At 38.7% G+C, this 14,013-nt stretch overlaps 1 protein-coding gene and 1 non-coding gene across 4 annotated transcripts; both read left to right on the forward strand.

The window, feature by feature from the left end:
* Positions 1 to 1,553: 1,553 nt before the first annotated feature.
* On the forward strand, positions 1,554 to 5,192 carry LOC133715666 (protein spotted leaf 11). Of its 3 annotated transcripts, XR_009849154.1 has the most exons (3): positions 1,559 to 3,073; positions 3,362 to 3,440; positions 5,178 to 5,192. XR_009849154.1 is itself a non-coding variant. In XM_062142269.1 (2 exons), exons 1-2 carry the CDS (start codon positions 2,145 to 2,147, stop codon positions 5,156 to 5,158), a joined length of 978 nt encoding a protein of 325 aa, XP_061998253.1. In that variant the 5' UTR covers positions 1,554 to 2,144; the 3' UTR covers positions 5,159 to 5,173. The 3 variants fall into 3 exon arrangements, 2 of the variants coding, with proteins under 2 accessions (XP_061998253.1, XP_061998254.1); XM_062142269.1 differs by lacking the exons at positions 3,362 to 3,440; positions 5,178 to 5,192 and adding an exon at positions 5,110 to 5,173 and having other exon boundaries at positions 1,554 to 3,073; XM_062142270.1 differs by lacking the exon at positions 5,178 to 5,192 and having other exon boundaries at positions 3,362 to 3,689.
* A 4,662-nt stretch (positions 5,193 to 9,854) lies between these two features.
* TRNAN-GUU (transfer RNA asparagine (anticodon GUU)) lies at positions 9,855 to 9,928 on the forward strand. Its single transcript has one exon. It is a non-coding gene; the product is annotated as a tRNA-Asn (tRNA).
* Positions 9,929 to 14,013: the final 4,085 nt, after the last annotated feature.

The following is a 14,013-nucleotide window of genomic DNA, read 5'->3' on the forward strand; positions in this document are numbered from 1 at the left end:
ATCTTTCTCCTCTTCAGGGGTGAGTAAAGAAAATCAGAGCGCTGCCGCTTACCCAAAGTAGGGAAGCAAAACCTAGAGGGATAGAGGGCTTAGCCGATTTGAACGCACATAGACACCCTGTTTCTCCACCCCCGCCGGTGACAGCGGTGGCACCTCCGCCTCAGATGCTTGTGCAACAATTGAGGGTCAATCCAACCGACCCTCCACACCACGCAACAACAAACTCGATCTGGAGGGGATCTCCTTAACGTTGAAAGGACAATATTTTTCGTAGTGGAGTGTTATTCTTCATATCAATAATTCATTTGGGGTAGGAGAAGCCTATTATATCCAAGTAATCCCATTTTGGATACATAAGATTTGGCCCAAGTCCATTTTTGACGAAATTTGTATTAGGGCTGGGCATTTTAGCCCGAAAGCCCGACAAACCGAACCGGCCTGTCAAAACCCGGTCCATACGGTCCGGGCCCAATTTTTTTTTTTTTTTTTTTTTGTCAAAACGGTTTGGGCCGGGCCTTAGTATTTTCAAAAAACGGTTCGAGCTCGAGCCTTGAATTTGAGAAACAAAAAAGCCCGCCAGGCCCATATTACTTAAAAAAGATATGTGTCCCTATCTTATTGGTCGTATGATAAGTCTCAAAAACCTTATCATAGGGTCGAACTCACTGAATCCTAATCTTCAACTCCAAAGTGCCAGACCCACGACCACTGAGTCATTCTTCACGATTAGCCATAATTCAAGCCGCCTCTTTCTTTTTCCTTCTCCTCGAATCCTCCAGTAGTCCAATCCTCCATGTCAATCTGCTAAGGGCTTCCTCTGCCAAATCCAACTTTCGGCAAATCTCTCTAATTATCAACTCTAAGAGAACAACAAGATAGTGCTATAGGCTCAACACAGAGAAGGCTAGGCGGTGCCTTCATCATCCACCGATCTGTGCTATGGCTTCATCATCCATCAATCCGATCTAGAAGCTCACAGCTCTTCGATTCGATGTTGAGAAAATGAGGCCGAAATGTAATATGAGTTTACTATCGTTTTCGGCTTGAAATGAGTTTTAAATTTTTGATTTTTAGTGTTGGATTAGTGAAGAATGGATCGCTGATTGTTTTTACTGATTGTTTGATGCATGTTTAGGTTAGATCAATGTGAAATGACTGGTTTTTGTGACTGAAATTCTGGAAATGTGCTTGTGGTTTCCGGTGGATATGAATTTTATTGTATTTTTTGGTTTTTGATTTTGAATCTTAGTTTATTTTGAGAGAACAAAAGGATATACGTTTTGGGTCTGAAAGTCGGAAGCCTGACCCGAAATGAAATGGGCCGGTCCCTGTTAGTTACAAAACTGACTTTGAGCCCGAACCGTAAAAAATGGACCGGTCCCGGGCCCAGCAAAATTTTAGTTGGACCCAGGCCCATACCTAGTCCTAATTTGTATGACTCCTCGTCTCAAAGACGAGACATTTTAACTCTTGGAAATCCCTTTTTAACAAAAAAAAACTCTTGGAAATCCCTAACCTTCAACTTTAAACTCTCTACGGACTCTACCCTTCTATTTGATTATCCATTCTGGTAGACCAACCCTGCATGGACTCTTGCAAATCAGATACGAAGGGTTTGGTTGCTTAGTCGTCGTCATCATTAAAATGAAACGGCTTTGCGTCTTCAAGTTTCATGGCTTTGCGTCTTCAGTAAATACACGTAAATTTGCTGATTGGTTCGATGTCTCTGTATGAATTGTAGTCCCATGGTTCACAGTTCACCAACTCCGACCACTTATCCGGTCAATTTCCCGGCCGCCGGCCGTCGCTTCTTGGCTTCCATATTCGCCGACAAGGGTTTTGGACAGAAACCAACCGTCATCATCTTCATTTATTTCGGATAACAATAAATAAATAGAAGTCGGCGATTACTCTTTTGTGACTTTGCAGCTACCGTACCCCTTTCCTTTTCAAACTAAACCACCTTGACCTTTCTTTCTTGATAGGCGTGTAAAATGAGCCAAATTCAAACAATCTTATCCCAAATTCCACATTACCCTTTTGAAAATTGAAACCACACCCAACAATTCTCCAAACCCAAAACTCCAAAACCAACAAACCCATCAAAATCCAACCGCAATCCGACGCGCAAAATCCCAGTTGTAATGGAAGTGAAGCTCCGAACGGCTCGGACTTTGGTCTCCAAGCTCAGCTCCGTTTCCGAACAGACCCGATCCGAAGCCCTCAAGGAGCTCCGCCTCATCACCAAGCACGACGCCGACAGCCGCCCCTTCGTCGCCGACGCCGGCGCCATTCCCTACTTAGCCGAGACTCTCTTCGGCTCCACCCCTGACTTCCAAGACGACGCCGCCGCCACTCTCCTCAACATCTCCATCTCCTGCCGCCAGAGCCTCATTTCCACGCGCGGCCTCCTCGACGCGATCTCGCACGCGCTACGCAACCACGGCTCACCTACCTCCTCCGCCACCGCCGTCCAGTCTTCCGCCGCCACTCTCCACAGCCTCCTCGTCGTGGAAGACTACCGCCCGATCATCGGCGCCAAGCGCGACATTGTGTACTCGCTGGTCGACATCATCAAGAGCCCCAAGTCTCCTCCGAGGTCGGTGAAGGACGCGCTCAAGGCTCTGTTCGGAATCGCTCTCTACCCCTTGAATCGGGCCTCGCTGGTGGAGCTCGGGGCGGTTCCCGCGCTTTTTACTCTGGTGGTGAACGACGGCCGCCTGGGGATCGTGGAGGACGCGACGGCGGTGATCGCGCAGGTGGCCGGGTGCGAGGAGAGCGAGGACGCGTTTCGGAGGGTCGCCGGGGTTAGGGTTCTGGCCGACCTTCTTGATTTCTCGACCGGGTCGAGCTTGAGGAGCAGGGAGAACGCCGTGTCGGCGCTGCTCAATCTGGCTCAGTGCGGCGGCGGGAGGGCCGTGGCGGAGGTGAGGGAGGAGGGAATGGGGGTGGTGGATGGGATTGCTGACGTGGCGGAGAACGGAGGTCCGAAAGGGAAGAGCAAAGGGGTGGCGCTGATGAAGGTGATTGATGGCGGGAATAAAAGCATTTCGAGTATATTCAGAGATCCACGGTTCGATTCTTTACTAAGACAATCTTCTTGAATTGGGTTTAATTATGTACATATATGTCTGCCTTTTTGAGTTTGTTGTTACATAGAAATTGATGCAGATACTGTATTAGAGGTAGTGCTGGTATTGCATTGTAGAAGTCTTTTATGAAGAAATGCCAATGACGGGTTTACCATGTTGATCGGAGAATGTGTATCGACTAGGCTCTAATACAGTAGAACTGTTCTTGTGCTCTAAATTTACTAACTTGTGGCCTTGTGGGGAATGATTTTATTTGGATACATATGCAGGTGAATCTATTAGGTTGTATGATTATGCTTTCGAATTTGGTTATACATATGCTGCCCGGTATCAGATTAAAAACATGAGGTAAATGATTTGTTCCAACATCTATTCCGATCTTGACTAGGTATCCAGCTACACGTTGCTTTACTGTATTATATGCTCATTGGTAAAAAGCAGTGTCTAGCGTTCTAGAGGAAAGAAAGTGTGTTTCTAAAGTTTATATAGATGCCAAGGATATAGGTTTCGTGCAGTCCAATTTTGTTTACCATTTTGTATAAGAATTTGCGTTCACTACGCTTTAATAAAGAAGCAAAACTACAATTGTGCTCTCAATTTTTTTAACTTGTATAAGTTAGCGCTCAATTATTATATTGTTTTAAGTATTTTTTTGAAATAATATCATGTTGATATATTAATATTCAGGTCAGAAAAGACCATTAGGGCAGATACTCATGACAGAAAGGATCATTACATATCTTTTATCTATCATTTATGGGTAGATAAAGATTTTGTGGTAAACCGCAACGATACATAAATTAGATTCGATCATTTGACGGTACCCATGCTCGCTTATTTAAGAAAGCCTATAAACTATGTTTACCAAAAACAAGTAAATAGGCAAGTTCAAAAGAAAATAAAGAGATAGCCAGTGATATAAATCGTAGCATACCAGAGGCACATATAAAAGGTTTGTACAGTAACCACTGCAAAACATGATTTAGTAGATTGAAACGAGTCTTTCCAATTTGTTTTCTCTTCTTCACTCAATATTCGTTAAAGTGCTATGATGAAGCCTACAAGCACTAGGCTGGTGTACGTGTTAGTATTGCATTAGCATATGTTTTTCTCTACTTTTTATGGGAACAAAAATGCATTTCACTTGTAAAACGAAGCTCACTTATTGAGCCGGCCTCATCATCCAAAACATCTTTTTTTTTTCTTTGTTTCTTCTATAATGGTTAATACATGGGAGGGGCACTTGAGTCACAACTGTTATCATCATCGACACAAGCCACTTTGTTGACCTTAATACCGGTGTATAATTGTATCATTATATCACCACAACCCCTCTATTAAGGCATTATGGACCTCCACTATCATGTACTGCTTTTTGACTTCATTATAGGGTGCATCAGTGCATGTATATATATATATATGTGTGTGTGTGTGTGTGTGTGTGTGTATAGCATTGTAGTCAATATGCCTCTCCACTCAAATCCCATAGTGACTTATATTCACATTATAGTGGGTTATGAACCGAGTCTCTAGTGGTAGAGTACAATGGAATCAACATGCCACCCAATATGGTGTTTTCACTCTTTATGTTCAATGCTTGGCGCTTGCCAAAATATTATCAAAGGTGACAATCCCTGGGATATGAGTTTTATTCATGAATGCAAATCTAAGGAGTCTTTTGTCAAGTGGTGAATTTTACTTGGTATTGTAGATGTTATGGTATATAGAAGGGTCCTGCTTGAGCCTGTTTTTGCTGACCCTGAAGGTGCAATAGTTCTTGCTGCCTTGGTTGAAGTTGTCAAGTTGTGGAATAATACTTTTAAGGTCTAGTTGAAGTTTATTGCAAGTTTGGAGGTTATTCTCTGTCATTTGGTATGCAGTCACTTTAATCACTTGATGTGTAGAGACTAAAAGTCACATTTGGTTATAAACCAACTATGATTCCATTTTAGTATCCTATTCTTGCACGTGTTGGAGCTAGATGATTAGTTCACTTCTCAACTTTTTTGTTTTGTAGAAGCGTTCACTTCTCAACTTACTATTTCAGAGGTGGTAATAACTTGTAGTTCTGTGTCTCTTTGGAAGTGAATCTGATTGGTAATTGATGGCGGATGTGACCTTACTCCACCAGCAGGCCGATACCGATTTCATAGTTGGGATTTCGGCAAGTTCGGTTTGGCAGATACATGCCATGGCATAATGATTAAACTGGCGATTGAATTGTCTGATTACCCCAATATATTGTTGGAGATTCATCTGCAGATAAACTTGCAGCAATGAAGGAACTCATATTTCTATTTAAGCAACAAGATCCAGCCCAGTTTGGATTGGCCCAATTAAGTCCAAGGCAAATCCTAATGCATCTACGGTGTTACACTTTCTACCAATAAAATCTCATCTCCCAAATCCTAGTTCCTAGTATTTGGTTTTAAACTTTATGGAAGATAAGAAAGTTAAGATGGTGGTGGAGAGGTGGGGTTCATTTTAGCTGGATGATGGAAGACTGTCTTGACTTGACTAGTCCTGGAGGTGCTTGGTCAGGTCTTGCCTACCATTAAGTGCCATACCTGCATCAAATTGGCCGTTTCAGCAATCCCATTATTGCTATAGCTTAGAAATATTGGCAAAGCTTCTATGATAGTGACCAAAAGCTACAGTTTTGAGAGAGTCTTCACTCTTGGAAATTTAGATGGCAACTTCTAAAAGTTTTCACCATGTTCAAGTCGAGGATGACTCGACAAATTTAAGTGACAGTATCAATGATGGTATTGTAGCTTTTTCGAAAATCAAGAATATTTCTTGTGATATCAAAATTCTCAGCTCTTTTTTCTTGTCAATCTCCTTTGTTCATGTGCTTCGAGAGTCTTGATTTTCTTGTGATATCAAAATTCTCAGCTCTTTTCTCTTGTCAGTCTCCTTTCTTCATGTGCTTGGAGAGGCAAATTCTGTTGCAGGCGAATCTCCATATTATCATCTCAAACCTGGAATTACTAGCTTCCCTTATCCATCAGTTCTGCTTTTCACTGGGACCAACAAGGAGATGGTCCCTGTTCGTTTGCTATTATATTTTGCTCATAGAAAAAAAAAATTCATCACATCCTTGTGTATGCTTGTTACTTTCACTAAAAAATAAAAGAAAGAAACATGACAATTGACATTCCTTTTGACCCCAAATAATAATAAAAAATAAATAAAAGTGGGGATCACTTTCTAGTTTTCTTTCTTTAAAAAAAAAAAAGAAGACAAAAGTTAAGATCAAATAATCGTATTTTTTTGTCATGCTAATTTCTATAATCTAATTAATCAAAAGCCAATGTTGTTTTCTACGGTTTCTAGTCATGACATTATAAGTACCTTCATCAATATTTTATTGTCAAGATCTTTTTGTAACCCTTCTGCTTCTCTCTAGGGGCTTTGTTGGTTTGAAAGAAAAAGGCTTTGATGGGTTTGTATAACTCCATGAGGATGTACATCGTGCTGTTATGGTTGGGAATTGAGTTACGATTAGGCTAATACAAATGAAATAGGTATGCATCTTAATCAATCATATCACCAGCTTAGGCTTTCTTCTAGGGCAAAAATTGAAGTTGATAATATTCAGTGCATTCTAGCTATTTGATCTGCATCGCCTCACCAAGAAGCCAAACCACCAACACCAATTAAGTTCAGTTTACCGAAAGGATTCTCTCAGATAACTTTTGAGGTTTGAGCCCAAAACACCACCAGACCTAATAACTTCAAACTCAAGTTGTCCACTATACAAGCGCCCTCTTCCGCCTAATCCATAAGGATGGCTTTGGCCAAATTCGAAGAAAACACCAGCGAGGAAAAGGGCGTAGCCCTGGAAACTATCATTGTTGTCTATAATAATAAGTAGGATGTCTATATTGCTTCATAGGAATAAATATCATACCAGAATCCGCCAGGGCCATTCCAACAACGACCACACTTAAACAACCTTCAATTAGATGCTCTAGCCACATGCATTGTGCACAGGACCAACCACATTCTTATAGAGGAAAGACATCTCAACATATGTCATGAAGGTAAGCTTGAATTGACACCGCTTCGAAACGACACTAGACACCGCTAGATCAATCTAAATGAACTGTCATGGGCATAGAAATACGCAAAACCAATTGACAGGAGGCACCGTCTAAATATTGAATGTCGTGAAAAACACTCTTCAATACTTGACAGGAGGCTCCGCCTAAATATTGACTGTCACGAACATCTCTTCATTATTTGATATTGAATTAGGTGTTCCTCGCAGAACTCAAACAGAGCTCTTAAGATTAATTTTTTTTTTTTTTTAAATTCTATACTTGGTTGTAGTTTATAGAAGTGTTAAATTTGAATTCACCTACCCTAAATACCCAAAAACTAAATGGAAAAGAGTTATTCCATTAAAAACCATTTGACAGAGACAAAATAGAAATATGATACCAAAAATTGGAAATATGTGGAAAGAAGGAGAGAAGAATATTATATATTAACCAACATTTAGTGGTACAAAGTAACCGAAAGGCTATAAGAAGCAATACCATGATAATGTCCTTAGTGCAGAATCCCATTAGATGCGGGCTAGTAGTAATTCTCCACTCAACTTCTAACACACTTTTTATTTCTAAATCTTAGTGAAAGCTATTAGCCATCCCTGAATAAGTTATCTTCACATTATCAGTTTATATAGATATCGGTGAGCTGTGACATGTTAATTACTTAGAATAACTGATAAAGATAATGTGAAGATTACATATTCTAATCTCACTAACACTTTTGCCAAAAAAAAAAAAAAAAAAAAAAAAAAAATCTCACTAACACTGATGGATGAGATGAGAGGAAAAATTGTCATTAATTTGTACTAAAAAAAAAAAGTTAATATAATGGAAACTTTTGATTAGCATAACCGAAAGTCTTCCACCTTTAAGAATTGACCACTTGATTGGTGAACAGCAAATCTGCAATACGGAAATTACAAGATTGCAAAACATTTCCATAAGATCCAACGTTGATTAAGGTTCAACTAAAAGGTGCTTAATCATGCTTTGTCAATTTTTTTTTTTTATAATGACCTAACGTCATAATTATCATTAAATAGTACAATCCTCGTCAACAACATTGTTAACTAGATTATCGGTGCAGTTTATCTATTGAAAGCTCTTCCACAACTTTTTTCTCAGGCACTTTAAAAAAAAAAACAATTCTTAGATTCACCCCTATTGTCGATTAGCATACTTTTACGTAATAAATTTATAATCCAACGGTCCATATCTTAAATTAACTTTTAAAGATAATCTCTGTAAAAAATCAATCTAATAAGAAATCATTTAATTATCTAACTGAATCAAACAAATGGATGGTTCTAACAACATTTACTACTATTATGATGAACCGTCCATGTATTTCATATAAATGAATAACTAATTGTCCTTCAAAAAATAGATTTTAACTTTGTTAGGACTGATTGAGCTCTTGTTCACCTTAATTGATATTCGCCTTACACATTTTATAATCCCATCTTATAATTCGAACAGTTTGTTCTTTAAATGACTATAGACGATGATTCAAACTAAAGATTGTTTCGTCATCAACAATGGGTCGGGTAGGATAAAAAGACAAAAGTTTAGTCATTTATATCACCGGAAATACAAATGCATTTTCAATGACTTACAAATTTTCATGATGAACCGTCATTTCTTCATACAAAAATATTTGCATATCTTGGATTTGATTAATGTCTATATAGATAGTCTTTCAATGGTAATATTGAAAATAATACATTCTGATAATTATATATGTAGCCATGTAGGTGAGAAGTCCTTAATCATAAAGAGAACAATATCCACTTGAAAATTGTATCAGTTTTTTTAGATGATACATTGCTCATTTTAATTCGTGCATGATGTATGCCACTTTTCAAGAAGAATTCATTTTCAGATATTTAATGTTTTGTTTTGTTTTTTTTATTTATTTTTTATATATATTTTTTAAGTTCTTAGCAAGTCTACCTCCTCTTTTCTTCTCTGTTTGTCATTAGTTTGATTATCTCTTTAATCAAGATATATTTAGTCAAAAAACTTAACACTAACCCAATATAGCGTTTGGTGAGCTTTCTTAAACTCTTTGATTTACAAAGGTGAAGTCGTTGAATCCCTGACTAAAGCGGATCTTTTTTATTGATACAGTTTGAACTGTTTCCCTAATTTTGCAATTTGGGAAAACACCTAGCGCCATGGAAATATTTTTAACTTTTAATTAGGTTCATATTAAATTGTTTAAAGATTTCATGCAGAGTGAAATTTAGGCAAACTTATCAGAATATTAGGCGTAGAGAAAGTATTACTAGGGAAAAAATTTGATTTACAAAGGTGAAGTCGTTGAATCCCTGACTAAAGCGGATCTTTTTTATTGATACAGTTTGAACTGTTTCCCTAATTTTGCAATTTGGGAAAACACCTAGCGCCATGGAAATATTTTTAACTTTTAATTAGGTTCATATTAAATTGTTTAAAGATTTCATGCAGAGTGAAATTTAGGCAAACTTATCAGAATATTAGGCGTAGAGAAAGTATTACTAGGGAAAAAATTTATGCTCCGATTTATATATGAAGTGAAAAGAAAAGAAAAAACATAAAATACTGTTTTAAGGAGTGCTTTGTGGAAATAAAAAAATTAAAAAAAACAAAGTTGGTCGTATGTTCTGTGTAATAGCAAATAAAAGAGGTTAAGTAAACTATTGTTAAGTCATCTAAAACAAAAGCTGGAATAGCTCAGCTGGTTAGAGCGTGTGGCTGTTAACCACAAGGTCGGAGGTTCGAACCCTCCTTCTAGCGCAATATTTCCTTTTTTTGTTTTGTGAAACTTTTGATATTTCCTTCATTTCCCCTATATAATTGATTTTTTTATTTGATATTTTGAAATTAGCGATATTAGCCGTTGAGAATGAAATATGAAATTTCTTTATTTTCTTTTATAAATATATTCAAGTGATATTAGCTATTGAGAAGAAGTTTGTTTTTTTTTGTTGTCAAAGGTTTAGAAAAAGTTTATGAAATAGATTTTTTTTTTTATTCATAGTGTGAAGATTATTACATGAAGTTTTGGTCAAAATCAAGAGAAAACCCCTCATGTTCACATACTAAAATAATTTGCTACTCAATTTTACTCAACTAACCAATTCATTTTAAGATTATATAAAACCAGATGCTTAGCAACCCTAGCTGTCAGTGCTGATGGCTTTCCTCGGCCTTTCGTTCAATAAGTGTCGAAGATCTATCCTTTTGCATTATGATTGAGTGTTGCTTTCTCCTTAATAGTGTCACTTGGGTATCACACTCCTCGCATGCTACTGAAGTTGCTATTGAGTTTTGTGGCAGTTTTTTAGGGTAGCGAAAATTGTGATGTTAAGCTCTCAACAATGGTGCTGCGTATTGATGGTGGAGTTACAGCAGCGGATCTAATGGGTGTACAGCGGAAATCGTGGGCCTAGGCTTCTATCATATGGGTGTTTTGTTATGCTTTTCACTTTTTAGGAGGGTGTCATGTCACCCTCACCCATTCATCAGGGCTAGATTTTTTAGGGTGGAGGCATATTTGTTGAGTGTTCCTCCATCTTTTGTAGCCTATTGGATTGGACCTTTTATAATTAATTTGAGTCCTTTACCGAACAATTTTGCTAATGTTTTTGGCAATTTGGAATTGTGTAGTTTGTAGGGGTCAAGGTTTTTAGTTTTAATTTGTGTTTTTGTATTTTTGTTTGCAATAAGACATGCTTTAGAAAGGGCGATTTGGAATTGTGTAGTTTGAAGTTTTCATTCTTTTCTTCTTTTTTCGGGGACTTCCAACATCCCTTCTTCTACCCCCCTTTCTTCTTCATAGGGGAGACCAAAGGCCGAACTGTGGGGGTTCGTGCTCATTCCAAGCTTGGAGCTTGTAGAATCCTCCAAACTTAGAGTTTGTTGAGAAGGAAAACGATCGACCACATACATCATTGTTTCGATCTAATCCAACCCCTCTTGGAATAGAATTTCTTGGAAGCGACTACGCTCAGAAATTTTTATTGTTTTCGTGGTAGCCTATTTCGCTCGGAAACTAACCCTATTTTCTTGTTGTTTTTCAGGATGAGTAACCTGAACAAGTTGAGCTTCGCTCCACTAGAGACAACAGGCGCAGGATACCACAAGTGAGTCTGTGATGTGCGCCAGCATCTTAAGGCTGATGGGATCCTGAGTACGATCCAAGAGCCAAGCCAGGACGTGCTTACTCCTCAACAAGCTGCTGCTTTTGAAGCAAATAGAGCTACGAGAGAGGCAAACGAAGCTAAAGCCATCATTCTCATGATAAGGCACATGAATGACGCGCTCCAGAATGAGTACCTCAATGAGGAAGAACCAAGAAAACTATGGGTAGAACTCGAGCAGCGTTTTGGCAACATTCGTGACTCCCTGCTTCCAGACTTAGAAGTGAGATGACATAGCCTCCGCTTATGTGATTTCAAGTCTGTACTTGACTACAATTCGGAAGCACTTCGTATCAAGTCTTTGATGGAATTCTGTGGACAGAAAATCACTGATACGATGTTGATCGAGAAGACTCTCTCCACCTTCCCCGTCTCTACATTGATGGTAGCCAAGAACTATCGGATTGATGTCAATTGATCGGTTATTTTTATGCCAACAATTTTCCTACTACCGATTTGAATGTCAATTGTAGAATAAGGAAGTAGGGTCTCCCGCGAGGACTTATGGAACTAATTGTAAGACTTTCAGAGTTTAAGAGTTGATTGTGAAGTTTGTGAAAACAATTGAAAGTAAATAACAAATAATGAAATTGCTTAAGGTTGAGAATCAATAGAGAAGCAGAAGTCAGGGAATGTATCCACCACCAATCAATCAAGTATGCAAACCATGTTTAACCTATTCTTATTTACCTAAGGATGAAGATGCTTAAGTTAACCCAACGCCTGAATTAACCTATTATTTTTCCTTACTTGTATGCTAGGTGAGAGACGCTCTACACCTAACCTATTTCCTAAAATGCAACCTAGGTTGATGCAACTCTAGATTTAACACATAGAAATCATTAAGATTAAGAAAAACGAGACATCACAAGACATCATGAGTACGACGCGTCTCAATTAATCTAGGAACCTAATCACTCGCCTTATAGACGATTTACTACTCTAGAACTTTCAACGGAACCTTCTTAAAAGGAACATGCAATGATCATTCATAGCAATAGAATTCTAAACATGCAATCTAAGTTGGCCACCAAAGAAAGCACATAAAGAAATCATCAATGTAAAAATAGTGATTAAGTTCTCATCCATTGAATAAACAAAAACTAATTAAATGTCATAGCATGGCATACAATCATGATTGGGGCTTCAACATGCCCTAACTACTTAGAATTTAGTTGCACATGGTTTGAATTGGAAGCACAAAAGAATTCATAAGCAAAGTAAAACAGAAAAACCCTAAAAATCAAGTTGGAAAAATCGTCAGAACGACTGTCGGCGGGATCTGCCGACTGGTCGGTGGATGGCTGATCTGCTTTCTTCTGCTCGGGTTTCTTGCTTGATTCTCGCGCGTAAAAATCTTTTCGTTAGCTTTTCTAGCCTTTTTATAGTGCTCTTGAGTCCTCCTTCATTCCTTTTTGGTTTGAGAGTCCTTGAAGTGTAGAGAAGATCAACTTCTTAATTCTCTGATTGAATTAGGATTTCTCCACATCACTTTGTCCAATGAGAATTCGTCATGTCATCATCAATATGTCTACGAATATCTCCATAATTTTCTGCAATATCTCCATGGATTGGGCTTCTCATTCCGTCAAGGTTTTCTGCTTGGGCTAGGACTTCAAGGTTTTCCTTATTTGCGCATCTTTCCTCAATATTATCTTCTTTTTGTATATTTGCTCTGAAAAACCTAATAAACACAAAAGTAAATAAATAAAGAGAAAATAGAATAAACTAACAAAGATTAATATAGGGATTAACCATATACACGTCGCATAAAATGCTCCTATCATCAATGCTAGACGCATCACAAGATTTCATGAGCTCATTGGTGCCATGAACGTTGCTGAAAAACACGACAACATACTTGTGAAGAACTATAACTCTAGAACCGTGGGAACCAAGTTGTTAACGTTAGTGATCCGTGGGATCTCTAGTTAGCTTTAGAGAGAGAGAGAGAGAGAGAGAGTGACACAAGATGTATAGTGGTTCGTCTCCGCATGAGTGGGAGACTACGTCCACTTGAAAGCTATACTAGTGTGTCGAGCCTTGCGGCCTAACAAGATTACAAAGTATGTAATGGAATGGGATTTCTAAGTGGGAGGAGCAATCCTTATATAGGTGAAGGATTGCTCTCCCTTTACATTGTTTCCGATGTGGGAGCCAAAACCAACTATTCCTTAGTCTAATTAACATGCAGAAAGCTATGTTATGGAGGCATGTTGGCAAGGGCGGGAACACGACTTCCCGGTGACGGATTTGCGACTTCCGGATACCGCCGCGTAGCCTGAACATAGGGCTACACGATGTATGTCTCGGTTGGGCCTTGCCATGTCTTGTGGATGTCCCAAAGTGGGCGTTACTTATGCTTGGTGAGATAGCAAATACTCCATATTATTGGAGGTATGTACAAGTCCCCGAAGTCCCCAAGTAAGAGGAGCTTCTTGGTTGGGGAGTTCAAATCATGAAGTCATCAAGCATAAGTAACCGGGCGGTACGGAGCCCCTACAAGTCCCCGAACTCCGTAAGCAAGAAGGGACTCGTTAACCTGCACAACAAAAACAAAAAAGCAGGCATACGTAGAATGCTCGTTGCATTGGGCAACAAATGTGAGTTGCATCGATATGCGTTTTGGCATATATAAACGTATGGGGTGCGTGATACATTTAGATGTATACACGCGAA

This window comes from Rosa rugosa, chromosome 6 (assembly GCF_958449725.1).
Source record: "Rosa rugosa chromosome 6, drRosRugo1.1, whole genome shotgun sequence".
Lineage (NCBI taxonomy): Eukaryota > Viridiplantae > Streptophyta > Magnoliopsida > Rosales > Rosaceae > Rosa > Rosa rugosa.